The sequence below is a fragment of the Anolis sagrei genome, chromosome 3, assembly GCF_037176765.1.
Source record: "Anolis sagrei isolate rAnoSag1 chromosome 3, rAnoSag1.mat, whole genome shotgun sequence".
Classification (NCBI taxonomy): domain Eukaryota; kingdom Metazoa; phylum Chordata; class Lepidosauria; order Squamata; family Dactyloidae; genus Anolis; species Anolis sagrei.
The window spans coordinates 26220650-26242544 of record NC_090023.1 but is presented as its reverse complement, the minus strand read 5'-3'; the positions used below and the strand labels follow the sequence as shown (position 1 = coordinate 26242544).

The following is a 21895-nucleotide window of genomic DNA, read 5'->3' as shown; positions in this document are numbered from 1 at the left end:
AACTTTGCTCCTCCAGGTGTTTTGGACTTCAGTTCCCAGAAATCCAAGCCAATTTACCAGCTGTTGGGAATTATGGGAGCTAAAGTCCAAAACATCTGGAGGAGCACAGTTTGAGGAATTAATTTAGGGCAACTTAAAAATTAAAGGCGATACAATGAATGAATGTGGACGGGCATATTTCCCTCTATCATACTAGAATGCAAACTCACTAGAAAGAGCTGTTAAAAATGAAGATAGATAATGATAACCAGGGTTTAGACCTCCTTTCAATCTAGATACTGAAAACAAGTTCTTATGCTAAGAAGGCAACCTATAATTTAATATTGGCCCCAACTGATGCATCAATCAAATGGATTCTAATATAACAGTGGCTCTAAGAAGCTTGCATCCTACCCTTCACTTAATCAATAAGCAATGTGCTCACAATGCTACACCGTATGACAAAATTTGTCTATAGTGGTCAGGCATGATGTATACAGTCTTTATTGTCTCTGATTGTTAAATTTCCGAACATGGTTTATAGTCCTTATGGTAAAAAAACACTTGTAAGGAAGCATGCTACATTAAAAAACATTTTGTTTCTTTTAAATGATAGACCGAGTCTAGGGATTTGTGCAGCAATTCCACAGATAACTAACAGCCACTGGATAGTTTGAGTCTTAAGGCTTGATGCTTTTGGCTACAGCTTTTGGATCAGAATTGCAGATGCTCCTCCTCCACCATTGCAAATTCCAGCAAGGCCATGCTCTCCTTGTTTCAATGCATGAGCCATGTGAACAACAATTCTTGCTCCAGACATCCTAAAATAGAAAAAGACACACACATCAATATCAATTCACTTTAAGTTTGATATCACACAAGCTTACTTTTTTATTTTGACTGAAAGAGTTAGCTTTGTGAGCGACAGCATCCAGCTCAACTAAATATGGCTTAGGATACTAACATCTTAGCTATCTCTCTCTTTCAGAATTATGAGACCACCCCCCCCCCCCAAATTCGATCGATAAATAGGCTTCATTACGCTTCATAGGGCCCTTCCACACAGCTATATAACCCAGAATATCAAGGCAAATAACCCACAATATCTGCTTTGAACTGGGTTATCTGAGTCCACACTGCTATATAACCCAGTTCAAAGCAGATAATGTGGGATTTTATACAGTTTTGTATGGTATTGTACTGACGCCCAGTGAGTTCACACCTTCACCATAGCTTGTAGCACTTTATCTCTGATCTTCATTGATCCTTGAGTCTTTCTGTATCTCTAACTCCAGAAGTTCAACACTGGCAGCAACACCTCCAAGGCTCTGACTCAGCAACTCACCATTCTGCTCTCTCTCCAAACACTCTGCCCACTCTCTCCAAATGTTCTGCTCACTCTCACCAATTCACTCAAACTACAGAGCTTGTGCTTCTTTTATTACTCTTCAGTTACTCCATCCTGGCTTGCAAATTACCCAATAATAAACAGGTGGTTGAGTTCTTAGTGCTATCTGTTGGAATGTTCCTGATTCTTATAATCCCTTATTGTCACTTCAAAAATGATTAACCTAAAAATATCTGACAAGCTTAGGATAAATCAATTTTTTTAAATATGAGAAAATATTTGTGAATTCTGCGCATGGTACTTTAAAAATTATATATATATATATATATATATATATATATATATATATATATAAAAATATAGTTTTATTTCAGATATTTCTGCAAGGAATTGAAATGAATTGAATGGAAGAGAACGAGCATTGTTGTCTTCTTGAACTGCTGTCCTCAAAACTATAAAATATGACTGTCATCCTCACCCCACTTTCTTCTCTTAAAGGAGACCCATACTGCCCACAGTAGAGATTTTCCTTATTATACAGAAAAAAATCACTTACCCAATTGGATGTCCCAAGGACACTGCTCCTCCATTAATATTCACCTTCTGTGGATCAACATCCAGCATTTTCATGTTGGCTAGGACGACAACGCTGAATGCTTCATTGATTTCCCACATACTAATATCTTCCTTTTTGAGTCCTGTTTGACTAAGTATCTGAAAGAGAAAGGAAACATACTGTTCATTTCATCTTCATCAGAATAGGTTCGGTGAAGAAAGTTTGAAGGTTTATAGCAGTTGAAGTCTTTCAAGTAAACTGGTCAAAAGTCATTCAGGACATGAAAGTTTAAATTGATCTTAGAAAAGGACTCAATGCCAGTGCAACTAATAAGTTTCAATGTTAACACAGTAAGACTCTTCCTTGTTATCTTGGCTGTTATGGCCAGTTATCCATGAAAATCCACTGGGACTCCTTGAGCAAGACACTCTTTCAGCCTGAGAAAAAGACAAAGGTAAACCTTCTCAGAACAAATTTTGTCAAGATCCTGGGATACCTTCGCATTAAGGTCATAAGTAGGCACAAATGGAGAGCAAAAGGGAGAAATGTGCCAAGAGGAAGGTGTGTGAAGCCAACCCTAACCGGGACCGCCTTCCACTTGGAAACTAATGTTCTCACTGCAGGAGAACATGCGGATCAATAATAGGGCTCCACAGCCACCTACGGACCCAACGGCAAGACACTACACTTGGAGGACCATCATCCTTGGGCTACGAGAGATCGCCTAAGTAAGCATCATAAGTCTGTAACGATCTGAGGTCACACAACACATTCTGATTTTACTGAAATACTGTATTTCATCTCATCATGGTCACCATTTCATAATGCACACCCCTTCTGGGAGTCCCAGTTTTGTTCTTTTAAAATTCTTCACCTAATAGTTGCATGCCCTGCCCCTTGGAGCAGACCCTATAGCTCTGAGGGGCAGGTGTATGGGTCTTGTAGTTCTGTCCAGCAGGTGCATTGGTGGGTGAGCCTCCACTCATCTACTTGACTGCCAGGGAAAGCTAGGAGGTCTCAGGCCCTGCAGCTCTTGCCTACTGGCAAGGGAGGCCTATATAGTATCCTTCATCTTCCGACAGCCGAAGGAGAAGACATAGGTCTCACTCATCAACGCGTAAGGGAAGAGGAGACTACCAGCTAATAGGCCCCCCTTCTTTTTTCACCACATAATAGTCACACACACACCTCTTTTTTTTTTTTTTTTGAAGGGGGAAAAAAGAAAAACAAGGCTATTATGCAATGAAATAAGGGTATTGTTTTCTATTTTCCTTTGCTTCACAGATGCATTTGAAATGCAATTTTGATCAATTATGACAAATGTCAAATAGTACAAGGTCTGCTTTAAGAAAGATTTTCTACTGGAAAGTAGGAGAACAGTACAATTTGAGTTCCTACCTTGGGAATAGCATGTGCTGGTGCAATTGGGAAATCAATGGGATCAACAGCAGCATCTGCAAAAGCTGTGTAAACATTGGTGTGAATTAAAAATCATTATGTAAGCAATGTAAGAAGCTCTATGGGTTTTTTCCCTACATCAGCAACTGAACTAAAAGTTTGCAGCTTCTGAAATCCTTCCTTTGAAAATATTTAAAGTATAGCCGGCCCACTATATACATAGATTCTATGGATTCAACCACCCACTGTTTGCAAATATTTATTTAAAAAACAAACAAACAGCAAATCTTAATCTTGCAATTTTATATTTCATTTTACAATACCATTGTATGCAATGGGATTTGAGCATCCATGGATTTAGATATCCATGAGAGAATATTGGAACCAAGTCCCAGAAGATACCAAGGGCCCAGTGTACCCAATGTTTAAGAGACAGTTGACTGTTTAGGAGGAAAAACTGATAGCCTCTTTTGATCCAAAGGCAGGTCTTTCATCCTAACTCACAAATAAAAGACAAAACCAAATCAGATTGCTATTGTTTTTGGTCAGGGCTGTACAAGTTCTCTCCCCACCCCCCAAAAATTAAACAGAAAGGCAATCAACCTACCTACTATTCTAGCCAATGGCTTAACATTCAGTCTCTTGGCTGCTTCTGAAGTCATCAGAACCAAAGCAGCTGCTCCATCATTCAATGTACTGGCATTGGCCGCAGTTACTGTTCCTGAAAAAGACAGGAGAATATGTTGCAGCCTTATTCATTCCATCCAGGCACTATCTTTATTCAAACTGATCAGACAAGGCACAGCAAGTCAATACAGTTGGCACTATCCCAAAAGAACACATCTGCAGGTTTTGGTTTTTTTGCATGACATCAACAGATAAAAGAAGATAGGATCACTGTAAGAGGCAACAATCAGAATATGAAATACTAATATCCCATTTTTAATGGTTTTGGACCTTGTCTGTCCAGTTCCAGGAAGCAGTTCAATTATAATGTAAAAACTAGTTGCTTACAAAAAATTCCTGTGTCAGAACAGTAAATGCTTACATTCATTTACTAAAAATAATATACTTTAATCAAACTAAGAGAACATTATAAATCAGTTTCAAAACTTACCATTTTCTTTTTGAAAAACTGCCTTCAGCTTTGGAACTTTGGAAAAGTCAACACGCTTATACTCTTCATCTTCTTTAACCTCTATGTCCGGTTTCCCTAAAACAATTGTTGATGTTATGTTAATATCATAACCATGATTGCAATCTGGGATTCAAAGTGATTTGTAAAAGTAAGGGGAGATATAGCTAAAAAATTACAGTGTACAAAAGTTACTATAATTAATCAATAAAACAGCATTTAATAACAGACTACTAAAAAAACCCAGTTATAATCAAAGCACAGCACATAAAAAACACTTTTCCCTTGAGGAATCAGCTTTCAAAAGCCTGCAAAAACAAAAAGTTCTTCAGAGGTCTGCACTAGGACATAAACATGATTCTAGTCTAACCTTTATAGGAAGGGAGTTCCAGAGGCTGGAAGCAACCATTGAGAAAGTTCTCTTGTGGGTTGCTGTGAGTTTTCTGGGCTGTATGGTCAAGTTCCAAAAGTATTTTCTCCTGACATTTCTCCTACATCTATGGCAGGCATCTTCAGAGGTTGTGAGGTCTGTTGGAAACTAGGCAAGTGGGGTTTATATATCTGTGGAATATCCAGGGTGGGAGAAAGGACTCTTGTCTGTGGGAGGCAGAACAAAGGTTTCCCTCAGGCAGGAAGCAGCCAGGACTTGAAGCTGCAAGGCCATTCAATGCTAACCAAGCTGGCCAACTGAAACATTCACACCTGCCTCAAACAGACAAGAGTTCTTTCTCCCACCCTGGACATTTCACAGATATATAAACCCCACTTGCCTAGTTTCTAACAGACCTCACAACCTCTGAGGATGCCTGCCATAGATGTGGGCAAAACATCAGGAGAGAATGCTTTGGAACATGGCCATACAGAGCAGAAAACTCACAGCAACCCAGTGATTCTGGCCATGAAAGTCTTCGACAACACAAGATCTCTCTTGTTTTCCCATCAAATGTACCCTTCAATAGCGATGAGGCAGCAAGAAGGGCCTCCCCAGAAGGTCTCAAGATATGGGCGGATTCATACAGGGATTCAAATGTTTTAGCATACTTCATAATTGAATCTAATCCAGCATACCTATACCATAATATAATGCCACAGAGCTTTCAGAAGCTTGTGAGAGTCATTTCTGTCATACTTTGATCTTTGAAAAAACACCTCTGTTATTAGCGTAATCATGCTTTTTTAAAAGGCATAGACAACAATTTTAAAAAATAATAAATTCAGTTCAAATTGGTTCCACATTCTATTGTCCATTAACTTGAGAGGGGAATTTAAAACAAAACAGTGGCTTCATCATAAGAAAATCTTCTTCCATAGGATTCAAATGCTGTGGAAGCATTAGTGGAATGCCACTATTAAACCAAGAGGGGTGAGGGAGCCCAGTCTTAACTCCAGCTCCTAAAATCTATTTCAATTTTACATCAATTTTTACTCATGAGTACATATAATAATACTAATACAATAACAACAAAACAAAAACAACAACACCACACTTTATCTATATTCCACCCTTCTCCCCTAGGGAACTCAGAGCAGATTACAACATTTACAGCGGACATAGGCAAACATTCAATGCCTTACAGTCACATACAATGAGACACACAAATACAGACAAAACAAAGGCTTCTCCTTTTTTCACTTCCAGCTTGTCACAACTCATAAGATATAAAATTATTATATAACTATATATATGACATCATATTACCTTTCTGAGAAATCGTAACAGGTACAATTTCATTTGCAAAAACACCAGAATCCCAGGCTTTTTTGCTTCTTGTATAAGAGTTGATAGCAAAAGCATCTTGATCTTCCCGTGATATAGAAAATTTCTTAGCTGTATTCTCTGCACAGTTACCCTGAATTTAGAAAGACAAAGTAGGAAATCAAAGAAGAACAGTATGGGGTGCCTTTTAAAGAATACAGCAGGTATTCTTATCGTTCAGCCACTGGATGCCAAAGGAGGCAGCAGAAAAGATGAAAAGGGTGGCAGTCACAGGGAGAAAGCTACTGATATCAGGCCACCATGTTAATAACCTGTCTTGTAGCACGTGATTTCCCCATAGCTTCTTGGCTTCAATGACATACAGACACACACATTGAAGCCACGCATTTCAAAAACAGAATAAAGCTTCGAGGCATTTGCTCCTATGCCTGCATCACCTCTCTGTCAAATTACTAAAGTACTAGTGGAAGAAGAAGAGGAGGAAGAGGAGGAAGAGGAGAAAGAGGAGAAAGAGGAGGAAGAGGAGGAGGAGGAGAAATCTTTATTTATACCCCGCTTTTCTCCCTCACAGGACACAAAGTGGCTTACAACATATTAAAATCAGTAAACGACAATCCAAATACATCAATAATAAGGATAAAACATCATAAAATAAGAATTTAAAATAACAACAATATATATTCACATTCTTGTGGCATCATGTCAGATCATACTGCACTTTGTTCCAGTCCATAAACATTATGGTGTTTCTTATCACTCCAGCTTAGTTTCCCTCACTAAAGGCCTATCTAAACAGGAAAGCTATGTTATGTTGATATGATACCCCAACAGGATTCTAGCCTGTGTAGCAGTTTAAGTGCTTTTTCTTTAGTGTCTCCCAGCAGTAAATGCAGCTTCCAGCTGACAAAACAATTCATCCACATTTTTGCTCACAGAAATGAGCTAACTCAAAAGCCAAAAAAATAGAATCCAACACACTATGTTTTCAAGTTTCCTTCCCACATCAACTACAGATAACCAATCTCGACTTAGGGATTATAGTCAGGCATGGAAAAAACCTGCCCCTCCAGAAGTTGTTCATTTGCAAATCCTAGCATGTCTCACCACTGATGGTACTAATTAGGTTTATGTGGAGATGCAGTTCATCCTCAGTTCATCCACACTTTGTCCTCTCTTATACATTCTGCAGAGACTACAAAATGCTCTGCATATCCATGGATTACATATATATGACTTAAGAGGAAATACAGAGTTGAATTTATTATGAAATCTGCAAAATTGGGTGTTAGCATCTGTGAAAGTGCAATGAATGTGGGAATGATGCCCAGAACACCACGACCTGCTCTTAAACTCCATAGGTTTGTGATTAAAAAGGTGTGCAAATAGCCTCTTTATCATGAAAACCATAACAAAAAATAGCTGGTGTTTAAAGTAACTGCCATGTTGTCAGGTCTCCCATATGTGTTGTTAACCTACCCATAATGTACAGTAAGTATTTTCTTTATTTCTTATTAATGGCTAGGAATAATGAATTTTTGCTATTACAACAACAGGACACGAGGCAAATCACATTAGTAATCAGAGCTTGGAAAAGTCATAAGACTCTCCACAGAACTAAAAACACTGAGGATAATAGGAGTTATGTTATTATACCTCTTTGAAGTTCTATTACCAGGCAGGAAAAGAAACACTTTCAAAATCTTAACATTTTCATAGCAACTCACTGCTCTGTGTGAATAGTAATTCTACTCAAAGCACTATGCTCAATTTTAGCAGAGATAGAGTATTTGTCAATTGAATTTAATATGTTCCTTTATTCAAAAATTAGTGCTATATAGTACCATAAACAACAGTTACCTACAATTTCAAAACAATGAAATATGAATCTAAGACATTAAAAGGTATATTTACCATGTGGATTTTGTTGTAAACATCTGTCAAGCCATCTTTTACAATAAGATCTTCAAGCCTAACTCCTCCATATGGTGTTGCTCCTCTGACCATTGTGTAGGGCACATTGGACATGCTCTCCATTCCTCCGGCCACCATCACGTCCTGTCCAGACAGAGTTTAAGTAATGCAGGAAACATTATTCCTTATGACAAAGAAATGTAAAAGACTAAAAAATAAAACACTCAAGATTTTAATCATGTTCTCCATTCTTTCTGCATCTTAAAAGTACATAAAGACAAAGTGGTCTGTAGTCATGAAGTTATTATTTATTTATTTATTTATTTATTTCACATATTTGTATCTCGTCCTTCTCACCCCTGGTGGGGTACTCAGGGCGGCTTCATAACAGGCATTCATTCAATGCCAATAAATGATAAAAGCAATTTTAAAATTAAATTAATTAAAGTTTCTACTATTTGTTATGCAATTCTGATGTTTAGTTGACAATTAACAATAAATCTCAGCAACTTTCTAAGAGACAAAATTATATTTGATATGTTAGATATAATATAGGCAAGCCATTTTCTGATACAGAGCAGCATTAATGAGTATAGTCATCAAATAATGTTTCTTACTCATTTTCTATTGAAATCAACTGAGCCCCTGAAACAGTGGTTATTCAAAGATGCAGGCACAGGAAATCTGGCTCATCATTATTACACAATACTGAAAAAATATATTTTCACAGATCCACAAGTGTTTTTTTTTTTAATATACAGATTCTCCTACCTGATTCCCACACATCAGACTCTGTGCTGCCATCATAATGGATTTCATTCCAGATGCACATACTTTGTTGACGGTTGTGCAAGGGGTAGAAACTGGTAAACCTGAACCAAATTAAAATAAAGAAGAACGATTAAGATAACAATAACAGGGATTATTGACCAATTGTATTTGTATAAATCAAATTGATTTAATCAATTAAAATGAACGGAAGCCATAGAATCTTAACTTATTATCCAACACTATATGCTTTTTTTTTTTTTTTTTTTTGCTCCCCCAGACAGTATTCTATGATAGTTCAATTGGTCCTAAAGGGTGAGAAACCTCTTGAATTCTCAGGTAATTTGTTCCTGCCAGAGCGAAACACTGGATTCATTCACTTCTGCTTCACAACATAAAAAAACAGTACATCTCCCATATCGGCTGAATAGTCTGTCATACATAAACCCACTAACAGCAGATGGAGAATGTAGAAAGTGGAATGAAGAAAGTAATTAATGGAGAAACTATTCCAGTTTTGAGTGCAGAAGACTCAATTCAAATTCAAATTACTAGTCTGCAATCCATGTAACGGATAGTATATCAAATTATATTTTGCAATAGTGCTCAGTTTTTAAAACATTTAACAGTAAATCTTACTTTGGACAAGTTACATGTTGCAGAAAAGATTGTCTACATGTGTTAAGTTATAATCTTGCTAACTAAGCAGTCTACTAAGTTATAGTTAAACACATTTTAATACCTGCACCGAGAGTTGCTTGTCTTGCTGGAGCTTGTCCTTGCCCAGCTTGGATAACATTGCCCATGTACACTTCTTTGACTTCTTGTGCAGGGATACCTAATAGTAATAGGAAAAGCCATTTCTAAGAATGGAGTGATAGTATGCTCACAATGCAACATAGTCGAAAGAGAAAAAATTATAATCTGGATAGACAGAAAAAAGTAACAAGAATTACTCCTTGGAATTTCCACATAGAGGCTCATTTTCAAAGTTTATCTAGATCGGTGGTTCTCAACCTATGAGTCCCCAGGTGTTTTGGCCTACAACTCCCAGAAATCCCAGCCAGTTTACCAGCTGTTAGGATTTCTGGGAGTTGAAGGCCAAAACATCTGGGGACCCACAGGTTGAGAACCACCGATCTAGATGACAGAACCATTGGAGTTCAACTTTAGTTTAGCAAAGTAACAGAGGAAAACAAACCCTCTCCCTTGATTTTTCTTTTTACAGGTAATTCATGCAATGCCTACTATGCCAACTGGCTCATCATGGTTTGATCCCTCTCTGAAAACAAGAAGCAAGGCTGAACAGGAGGATAAATGTTTAGTAATGAACTATGGAGCCAGTCTGGTTAACTTACCAGCTTTTTCTATGGCTCCTTTAATTGCAGTGGAACCAAGCTTAGTTGCTGGATGTGAAGAAAGGGATCCCTGGAAAGATCCGATTGGTGTCCGTACAGCACTGACGATGACTACTTCCTTATAAACAAAATCATTGCAACAATTACAATGTTAGGCATAATTATAAAGACAATTAAATATATTCCAAAATTTAAATTTGGACTATTTAGACTCCACTCTCTGAAGTCTATGTTTGTTTTAATGTTTTAGAGTATCTTAAATGTAAAGGTAAAAGTGTCCCCTTGACATTTAAGTCGTGTCAGGAGTGACTTGAGAAACTGCAAGTTGCTTCTGGTGTGAGAGAATTGGCCGTCTGCAAGGACGTTGCCGAGGGGACGCCTGGATGATTTTTGATGTTTTTATCATCCTTGTGGGAGGCTTCTCTCATGTCCCCGTATGAGGAGCTGGAGCTGATAGAAGGAGCTCATCTGCCTCTCCCCAGATTCGAACATGCAACCTGTCGGTCTTCAGTCCTACCGGCACAGGAGTTTAACCCACTGCGCCACCAGGGGCTCGACATTTAAACTAATCACGTCTGACTCTGGGGAGTTGTGCTCATCTCCATTTCTAAGCCGAAGAGCCAGCATTGTCTTTAGACGCCTCCACGGTCATGTGGCCGGCATAACTGCATGGAGCACCGTTACATTCCCGCCAGAGTTGTACCCATTGATCTACACACATTTGCATGTTTTCGAACTGCTAGGTTGGCCAAAGCTGGGGCTAACAGCGGGAGCTCCCCATGCTCCATAGATTCAAAGTGCTGACCTTTTGGTCAGCAAGTTCAGCATCATCAAACCAAAGTATTGGTTTACCTTGACTGATAGTACAAGTCTCTTTAGTCAGAGAAAAGTATATCAGACATGTGATACTTCTCCTTCTCCATTATCTGGTGGCTTGAAAAGACTGATAAATAGATAAACTTCACTACAACATATACAATAACAAAAAATGCATTTAGTTCATCTCTTACTAAACACATCTCAGATGTTTTGTTGTATACTTCAAGTCATTTCTGACTTGAAGCAAACCTATCACAAGATATTCTGTCACCCAGTGGTTTTGTATGGCCAAGTGCATATTCAAAGTTGGTGATATAAATAGCCTGATTTGGAAGTGTTACATTATCACGGAAAATATTATGTTTTACACTTACATTTAAGCCACGTTGTGATGAATAACCTCGGCTTACATATGTTAACGCCTGAAAAGGAAAAGATTATTTTCAGAATGTTATGATGCCACTGATTACAACATGCCACTGTTTGCTTTGTTTGTCCCTTTTACATATTTCAAACTACAAAGTTTTTGAAACAATTAAAAAGCAAAAAAGCAATACTGTTCTATGTATCTAGAAGCTGTGAACTGCTTTTAAAAGGTAACTGTTGATTTACTTTTGTGAAGAATTTTCAGGCAACATGATTACTCAAAAATTATAATACTTTAACTATTTGTCAAGTAAGAAATAGGCATACATCCATGCTACTTAACCTTTTAGTCCTATGACTTTTGCCCCACTTAGCAGTTTAGATTAACAAACATTTGCTCTGCCTGATAACCTTTGCTACTGTGAACAACGACATACTAAAAAGAAGTCCCAAGATAGCACCCTATATGAGAACACTGATTTTCAAGTAAATTATCTGAGGCATATGAACACCTTCCCTGTATTATCCCCCAGTATTGTAGTACTTAGTAGCTCAATAAATCCTACCCTGTCACCAATCTTTGTCTGATAGTGACCTTCATGTCTTAAAGTCTATGCCAAAAGTTTCCACCTCAGGCTTGCACACACACACACACACAAACACATACTAAGGAGCTTCAGTATGTCAAAAGAGTGTATCCTCAAGAACAAGATAAGGAAAACCACACACACTATGAAAGCCTAACAGTAATTTTTTTAAATCTCACATTTTAAAAAAGAGGAAAGATTTAGAGCACAAACAATCCCAAGTTTCTTCCCTTACAGCAACTTCAACAAATTGTTTAGCTAGGCAGCTGAGATGAGAAGGAAGGGAGCAGCAGCACTTAAACCACCTTTGCAGATGCATCAAAACAACAGCACAGAACTCAGATATGACAGAATTCTGGACTGTATCAAATTAGCATGAAATAGGCTACTTTTGGACAACTCCTCAGCAGAGAAGAAGACAACTTAAAACATTGGGGGGGGGGGGTTACCTAACAAAATACAATACACATCAACAAGTTGGCTACTGTCATCCTAGAAAAAGATGAAGAATTCAATTTAACAGATCAGCATCAATCTTAACTATTTGGCTGATCCTAATAACGATATTAACCTAATACTGACTAGCTACCTCTGGTGGGATTTTGTAAAGATTAAATTGCTAGTTTTAATGCATCTGTGATGAAACTGGACAAGATATTTAAGTGTCAAGGTATATCACTGAATTTTAGGTGATACTTCGTTTTCCAAGGAGGATTGTCTTCCAGTATTCTTGTGGGTCCGTATGTGACTATGGATCCCTATTCTTGCTCTGCGTCTTCTTCCGCAGTGAGGGCATTGGTTTCCAGGTGGGAGGCGGTCTCGGCCGGGGTTGGCTTGATGCACCTTCCTCTTGGCACGCTTCTCCCTTTCACCCTCATTCGTGCCTCTTCAAACTCTGCAGCACTGCTCGTCACAGCTGACCTCCAGCTGGAGTGGTCAAGGGCCAGAGTTTCCCAGTTCTCAGTGTCTATGCCAGAGTTTTTAAGGTTGGCTTTGAGCCCATCTTTAAATCTCTTTTCCTGTCCACCAACATTCCGTTTTCCATTCTTGAGTTCGGAGTAGAGCAACTGCTTTGGGAGGCGGTGGTCAGGCATCCGGACTACGTCCAGCGGAGTTGATGGCGGAGGACCATCGCTTCAATGCTGGTGGTCTTTGCTTCTTCCAGCACGTTGACGTTTGTCCGCCTGTCTTCCCAAGAGATTTGCAGGATTTTCCGGAGGCAGCGCTGATGGAATCGTTCCAGGAGTTGCATGTGATGTCTGTAGTCAGTCCACGTTTTGCAGGCATATAGCAGGGTTGAGAGGACAATAGCTCTATAAACAAGCACCTTGGTATCCCTACGGATGTCCCGGTCCTCAAACACTCTCTGCTTCATTCGGAAAAATGCTGCGGTCGCAGAGCTCAGGCGGTGTTGTATTTCGGTGTCGATGTTGACTTTGGTGGAGAGGTGGCTGCCAAGGTAGTGGAAATGATCAACATTTTCTAATGTTACAACATTAAGCTGTATCACTGGCATTGGAGAGAGGTTGGCTGGTGTCTGCTGGAACAGCACCTTGGTTTTTTCAATGTTCAATGACAGGCCGAGCTTCTCGTATGCTTCTGCAAAGGTGTTGAGAGTGGCTTGTAGATCTTCTTCTGAATGCGCACTCATCACTGAATACTAAAGTCTGAATTGTCCATGTCATCATATTTCCCATTCCTATATATGTTTGTGAAAACTGGGCAGTGAAGAAAGATGATGGGAGGACAATTACGGTAACTAACATTTGGAACATGGAGCTGGAATACCATGGACTGTTAAAAAATCAAATAATAATAATAATAATTTATTTGTATCCCGCCCCATCTTCCCAAGGGGACTCGGGACGACTTACAACAAAATAACAGTGCAAACCATAAACAATCATTATTATGATATACAACAAAATTAACTTAAATCAACAAAAATATTGACGCAAAATAATATAGAAATAAAACAACATGTTAAATTGACACAGACAACCAACATTCATAAATAAAAATAAACAGTAGTTATGCTATATCTCAACCACTAATGTGGTCAAAAGAGTGAAAATCCAATTAAAACTTAGTCCCATTTAAATCCTCCAACCATTGGATATTGCATTAACCATCGTCAAAGGCCTGTTTAAAAAGCCAGGTTATTAATTACTTCCAAAAAGTCAAAAGTGTGGGAGTTTGCCTAATCTTCCTCAGAAGGTTGTTCCAGAGCCAGAGGGCCACAATTGAGAAGGCCTTGCCCCCACCAACCATGCTTGTAACAGAGGTGGGACCATGAGGAAGGCCTCCCCAGCACATCTTAATGTTTGAACAGGTTCATAGGGCGAGATGCGGTGCCGTAAATAGGCTGGATCTGAACCGTATAGGGCTTTGTACATAATAGCCTGCACTTTGAATTGGGCCTGGAAACATATAGGCAGCCAGTGGAGCTGCTTTAGTATCTGGGTAGTATGTTCCCTAGAATTAGCTCCAGTCAGCAGCTGATCTAATGTCACTGAGGAGAGATTCCACAGCCGAGGCCAGCACTGAGAAGGCCCTGTTTCTCATGCCCACCAACAAACACCTAGTGCTGTAGGTTATATTTCAGAGGAAGGAACTGGGAAATCCACTTATTGAGAATTTCTTCATTCATGCGGTGCCCCTGTAGGTCAGCAGGTGACTTCTGCCTGCTCTATGGTCTTCAGAGCTTTCCAAATTATGCCATGACATGTTATGACATGATAGGGGTGACTTGGAGGTCTTGCCTTCCTTAGTCAGAAATGGAGTTGCAGGCAATTAATCACAACAGGTGTCCTAGGCCTGGCCTAGTCCCTGAGAAATGGTTCTTTGGGGAAACGCTTAGGAAAGAGCAGGCCTGAGGGACATAGAGAAGGCCTTCAATTCCCTGAGGGGCCCTTGGATGGGGCAGAAGCCCTGACTAGACTCCCTTGGTCCAGGGAAGGCGGGGAAAGGAGCCTCTCTCTCACCCGAAGCGCCTTCCGCACTTGCCGTCCGCCCAACATCTTCGGCCTCAGCAGCAGCAGCGAGTGATGCGACCCTCTCTCGACAATCAAAGCAACCCGGAGAGCGCATGCGCAGTTGTCCGCGCCTCTCAACCCCTTCTAGAGCACGCGAGCGACGCATGCGTCACGCCCCGCCCCTTAATCCAGCCAATAGGAGCGGCGGTGCTGAATCCTCGCTGGTTTCCAGTTTGACAGGCAGGAGGGGGTGTGACGGTTGGGGCAACGTGTTAAGCCGCGAGGAAAGGGGCGTGACGAACGAGGCGCTCTCCTATTGGAGGAGGGAGGGTGACGTCAATAAGTGGGCGGTCCTTGAGGTGAAAAGTGGGCGTGGTTGACCAACCTTTCCTATTAGTGAAGGGCAATAAAAGGAGGAAGAGAGGTGGGAGCCAAAACAGCCCAGGTGTTTTGGACTTCAACTCCCACAATTCCTAGCAGACTGATTCCTTGGCATTGAGCCATGGCATTTAAAGTGTTGCCAAGCTGTAGCAATATCATGGGATCTGTAGTTTGATGAAGCACCAATACAGAATGGCAAAGAGAGACCAAAACTGCAGAGAGGAAACAACCAGGCACATCTTAACACCTCTCAACAAAAGACTTTCCCAGGCTCAGCCAGGCCTTCAAATGCTAATGAAGGTGGTCAGCTGAAACATTCACACCTAGCTCCAGCAGAGAAGAGCTCTTTGCCCCACCCCAGCCATTCCACAGATATATAAACCCATTGTCCTAATTCCAACAGACCTCACTACCTCTGAGGATGCTTGCCATAGATGCAGGCGAAACGTCAGGAGAAAATGCCTCTAGAGCATGGCCCTATAGCCCGAAAAAACCCACAAGAACCTAGAGACCAAGGAGTTTGTAAAAACTACAACACCCATCAACCCAGAGCCTTAAGCCATGTCTGTGAAAGTCAAACTACATTAATTCAACAGTGTAGATCAGGTATAGGCAAATTCCGGCCCTCCAGGTGTACATCAAGGACTTCACAACCTCTGAGGATGCTTGCCATAGATGCAGGCAAAATGTCAGGAGAGAATGCTCCTAGAATCATAGAGTTGGAAGAGACCTCATGGGCCATCCAGTCCAACCCCCTGCCAAGAAGCAGGAATATTGCATTCAAAGCACCCCTGGCAGATGGCCATCCAGCCTCTGTTTAAAAGCTTCCAAAGAGGGAGCCTCCACCACACTCCTGGGCAGAGAGTTCCACTGCTGAACGGCTCTCACAGTCAGGAAGTTCTATCTCATGTTCAGATGGAATCTCCTCTCTTGTAGTTTGAAGCCATTGTCCCACGTCCTAGTCTCTAGGGAAGCAGAAAACTAGCTTGCTTCCTCCTCCCTGTGGCTTCCTCTCACATATTTATACATGGCTATCATGTCTCCTCTCAGCCTTCTCTTCTTCAGGCTAAATATGCCCAGCTCCTTAAGCCGCTCCTCATAGGGCTTCTTCTCCAGACCCTTGATCATTTTAGTTGCCCTTCTCTGGACACATTCCAGCTTGTCAAAGAACATGGCCATATAGCCCGAAAAACCTACAACAACCCAAAATCTGTATTAGCCAGCTTAGACCAATGAAATAATCGATCTCTGTGCACCAATGACAATGTGCTTTTGACTTTCTGTGACACTTTTTTGTCCCCCCATGTCAGGAGCGACTTGAGAAATGCAAGGTGTGAGAGAATTGGCTATCTCCAAGGACATTGCCCAGGGGACGCCCAGATGTTCTGGTGTTTTACCATCCTTGTGCGAGGCTTCTCTCATGTCCCCACATGGGGAGCTGGAGCTGACGAAGGGAGCTCACCCACAGATTCGAACCTGCGACCGGTCAGTCTTCACTCCTACCGGCACTGAAGGGTTGAACTCACTGTACCACTGTAAAGTGATAAAAAACCTTGCAACCCTATTCTGAGGTTGCAACAGACCTTTTGTGCTGTGGGCACCCTGCTAACGCCTATTTCTTTGGCCTGCAATAAACAGCTTCTACAGTTGGAATTCAACTTTCCTTTTCACTGCCCTCACGAGCCCAAGGGGGCTCCTGACTTCGTGCAGAGTTCCAGAGCACCACTGCACCATTGCCTCTACAATAATAATATCCCACAAACGCAATAGCAGAAGTGATTCAATAGGGAGAGCGGTGCAAAGAAAAGCTTCATTGTCCACCATAGGAACATTTTAATCAAGTAACCCAATGCACCTAAATATCAGCGGAACCAGAAGGTAAACATGAGTCAACAGCAAAAAATAAAGTAAAATCAAGGTTTGCATGAATAGACAAGAAAAGACCAAGAGTCAATTTAATTCTAATGGGTGAGACAGAATTCTGTCTGAACCTTATAGGAGAAACATCCTTGATGCTAAGTGTTGTTTGACACTGGAATAATCAACCTTGAATGGTGGTGGGCTCTCCTTCTTCAGAAGTCTTGGAACAGTTTGGACGGCTATCTTCCAGGAAGGCTTTAGTGGTGTATTTCTGTGGGGCCACCCTTCAAAAATACACCACTAAAGCCTTCCTGGAAGATGGCCATCCAAACTGTTCCAAGACTTCTGAGGAATCCCATCGCTTTATCTGTTATGGCTCAATGCTAGAGAATTATGAAAGTTGTCATTTTACAAAGGCCTTCTCTGCCAAAGGGAGGCACGCCAAACTGCAATTTTCATGTTTCCATAGCATTGCGCCATGGCAAAGTGGTGTGAAACTGCATTAATTATGTCGTGTAGATGCACCCTTTCTACAGTTTTACTATTCAAGGAATCCAGGACCAGCCCTTTGGACTTGACTGAAAGGATTTGTTTTCGCAAAGGACTGGATTGAGACAGTTCGTTGTGTTTACAATTGAAACGATAGCTGCTCTATTGCTTAGATGAGAGCACACAGCAAAGTCCTCAGAGCCTATTACAGGCTGTAAAAGAAGGCCGGGCAATAAAAAGCAAAGTTCTTTTGGTTGTGTTTACAAAGGGATCCAAACTATGTAAACATTATTTTAGCAAGTTAGCAAAAAAATCGTAATAAAGAAGAGCGGCCAAATTAAGATTGCTTTGAGCACGGCATGTTAATGTATTAAAGCAATTCCATACAAGATATGCTCTGGTTTCCACCCCAAAAACTACTTTAATAGTATGCATGGGTATAAGTAAATCCAGTTTTTTAACCCACATTCAGTATCAGTCAAACTTTAGCAGTTTTTGATCCTACACTTTTTTGATTGACAGATATCATCATTGTGTTGTCGAAGAATTTCATGGCCAGAATCACTGGGTTGCTGTGAGTTTTCTGGGCTGTATGGTCGTGTTCCAGAAGCATTCTCTCCTGACGCTTTGCCCATATCTATGGGAGGCATCCTCAGAGGTTGTAAGGTCTGTTGGAAACTAGGCAAGTGGGGTTTATATATCTGTGGAATGTCCAGGGTGGGAGAAAGAACTAATGTCGGCCAATGGATACTCACCACAGGTATCAGAAGAGCTGCAAGACCAAGAATAAACCACGAGAGTAAAGACAGTGATCCACCTAGAAGAAAAGTGTTCTTAGCGTACATCAAGTGAACCACTGACCACATAGAGAAGCTGATGAAAAAACACAACCTACAAACTATCTACAGACCACTAAGAAAATACACCAAATGCTACCTTCAGCAAAGGACAAGAGGGATCCTCTATCCTCTGCAGGAGTCTACCATATAACATGCAGCTGTGGACAAGTTTACTTAGGGACCACCAAAGGCAGCATTGCCCAAACACGAATCAAGGAACATGAAAGGCACTGCGGACTACTTCAACCAGAGAAGTCAGCCATAGCAGAGCACCTGATGAACCAACCTGGACACAGCATATTATTTGAGAACACAGAAATGCTGGCCCACTCTAACAACCACCATGTCAGACTACACAGAGAAACCACTGAAATCCACAAGCATGTGGACAATTTCAACAGAAAGGAAGAAACAATGAAAATGAACAAAATCTGGCTACCAGTATTTAAAAACTCTAAAATCAGGACAGTAAATAAAGAACACTCAGAAAACAGGGGAACTCAAGACAAGAATCAATCAGTGTCATTTACCAACTTCCAACAAGATTCTCCAGGAAGGAAGCAGCCATGCTTTGAAGCTGCAAGGCCATTAAATGCTAATCAAGCTGGCCAATTGCAACATTCACACTTGCCTCAAGCAGACAAGAGTTGTTTCTCTCTCCCTGGACATTCCACAGATATATAAACCCCATTTGCTAGTTTCCAACAGACCCCACAACTTCTGAGGATGCCTCTATAGATGTAGTGAACAGATGATAATCACTGGGTGCGGGATCGGGGCTGTGACAGGGGTGGCTTAAAACATCCCAACCAAATGAAGTCAACAACTCTTGTGTCGCATGAGCAGTGTGAGGACGCACATTGTCATGAACGAGACCGATTCCCGCCATCAGCATCCCACGACGTTTGTTTTGGATGGCTCTGTGAAGTTTCTTCATAGTGTCACAACATATTCCGTACCCATTTTGTCACATGCTGTCTTGACATTATAGCCTCTCTATAAACTCAAATGATTTTGCGATGAATCGCAGCAGCATTCATGTCTTTATCATTTAGGTAGTGTATTACAGCGCAAACTTTACAGTTGGAGGGAAACGGAATGAGGACACTTATCTCTAATTTTCACAATGCCAGATGATGAGCTACTGACGACTGGCACTGCTCGTTCGCTTCCGCTTGCTTCCTGCTACACGCCAGTGAAAGCAACTTCCCCAGCAAAAATTCCCTGCAAGAGCTACGTGCGTTGTAACCTTACTTTCCAGACAACCCCCATATCATCATCATCATCATCATCATCATCATCATCTTCAAACCAGTTTTCTCAGTTTTAAAAACCAGTTTAGTTGCATATTTGGAGTATCTTAGAGCTCAGAAATTAATAACTGGTAGTCGAGATACAATTGTATTTGTACACTCTGGTCTAGTTGATTAGATGCACAGTGTACATATTTTCTCTTTTTCTTTCCTTGATATACAGTAGTGGTCCCCAACATTTTTTTGACCATGGACCACTTTGGTTTTGTTTTGTTTTTTTTGTTGTTAAAACTGTTTATTTTGATTATGGTACCATGACCATGGACCACTTTGACCAGGGACCACTATCCAACATTAGTACCAAAAGAGTTACAAATAAGCTTTTGGTCAACTTTAGATTTGGTTTGGTTATTTGGGGTGCTGATTCAGAAAAATTCATTGGATAGACCATATCATCTCTAGTTTCTGATACAGAACTTATGCCATCCAATAGTTGCTATTTGCTTGCCCACAGAAAGCCATATTTAATTATCTAGTGGATGCAATTTTCTGAATCAGCATCCCAAATAACCCCAGGAACAGGCCTAAAAATGAAGATACCAAGGTGCCGCCACTTTGGCACCAAATAGAACAGCTCTGCTCAGTGGGAGGGAGGGAGAAGCAGCAGTCAGGAAGTTTGTTGTGACGCCTTTCGTGGGTAGTCAGCCTCTCCCTTCCCAACATCCATGTTGCCTTAGCACTAAAAGAGGGTTTCACGAAACCACTCTTGTAACGGTGAGGCCGCAGACCATATTTTAGTTCTTGGGGACAAGTTGGGAACCACTGATATACATAAAGATCGGAAATGGCATCCGCACTCCCATCATAATGTTCTGATTTGTCCTACGGAAGGTATAGCTTTTAAAATGGAGAGGAATTCATATTTGTATCTGGGCTTACCTCATGTCTTGGATTTTTGCAGACATTTCACTATGGGATTCCTGTACTTAACCGTTTATGAAAGGTTCTGGAGAAAATACCAAAATTGTTTTGATTCTTTCGTAATATTTTATATTACATTTTTATTTTTGCAAGAAAATAAATTATACAACTTAAAAAATAAAATCCCCCAAATTAAGCAGTACATCAAAATAGTTCAGCCAGACTGCCATACAAGGAAAAATCTGCTACCAGTCAAAATTGTACAGCATTATCTAGTATGTAGTGGCACACATTCAAAACTTTAGATAACCATATGTCGACAAGAGATATTACAACCTAGGAAACTCAATTTGCGCTGCACTCCAGGCTACATATAGTCTATGAACAGAAAAGCTCCCGAGTTCTTGTTTTATTTCACAAACAGGACCTTGAATTTACAAGAAAGCGTCCCAGTCGATTCCATGAAAATAGAAAACAGGTTTGCACTCAAGGTACCAAATCTTTCTGTGAAGCTACCAAATATGTATCGCGGCTGCATTTTTTAAAATCTGTACCTTTTAACAACAGAGAGTGTAATGCAAATAAATTCAAAGTGTTTGACTACTCAAGTCACGCTGCTCTTTCTTTAAAAGGGGAAAAGCCACCACTAAAAATTAAATTTACCTATACTATGCTCCAACAAGAACAGGCTTAAGCAAAGGAATAGGTAGGAAATGAGGGGCAGCAGAGGGATAAAGGAAAATAAATGGAAGACTTCAAAATTAAGTGTGAACCTCATTGGCTGTGTCAAAAACACCTGTATTTAAAAAATCAAAGCAACCTACATTATTTTTCACATCTATAGTATTACTTAATACAAACCACAATGGCAGTGCTTGTGGCAACACACATTTTTCAGAAGCAGCACCTCTTTAATGCTAAGTCTTTGGAGAAAAAACATCCAAAGCTAAAAATCAGCTTTAAAAGTGTCATGTTGCCATATTGCAACGACTGTTTATTTTTTTAAAGAAAAGATTTGGATGTTTTCATACTTCTGCATACTATATATATATTACCATTCCTGATAACCTTAGCCTTAAGGGCATCTTGGTGAAAGTGTCCTGAACAAAGGATGCGAAAAGGTGATTCTGCAGCTGTAAGGAAATTGCTGGTGTGATTTTCAGATTCAGTGTTTTGCATGACATGCTGTTCCCACAGACAGGAAAATAAAAAGGAAAAAAAGAAAGAAAAACCCT

At 40.4% G+C, this 21895-nt stretch overlaps 1 protein-coding gene across 1 annotated transcript; it reads right to left on the bottom strand.

Annotated features, from left to right (window-relative positions):
* Positions 1–467: 467 nt before the first annotated feature.
* Positions 468–15057, bottom strand: ACAT1 (acetyl-CoA acetyltransferase 1). Its single transcript, XM_060771001.2, has 12 exons — positions 14927–15057; positions 11364–11411; positions 10171–10288; positions 9555–9650; positions 8816–8916; positions 8045–8188; positions 6116–6266; positions 4399–4494; positions 3889–4002; positions 3282–3346; positions 1884–2041; positions 468–800 (listed from the first exon to the last, which is right to left on the bottom strand). Exons 1-12 carry the CDS (start codon positions 14960–14962, stop codon positions 680–682), a joined length of 1248 nt encoding a protein of 415 aa, XP_060626984.2. The 5' UTR covers positions 14963–15057; the 3' UTR covers positions 468–679.
* Positions 15058–21895: the final 6838 nt, after the last annotated feature.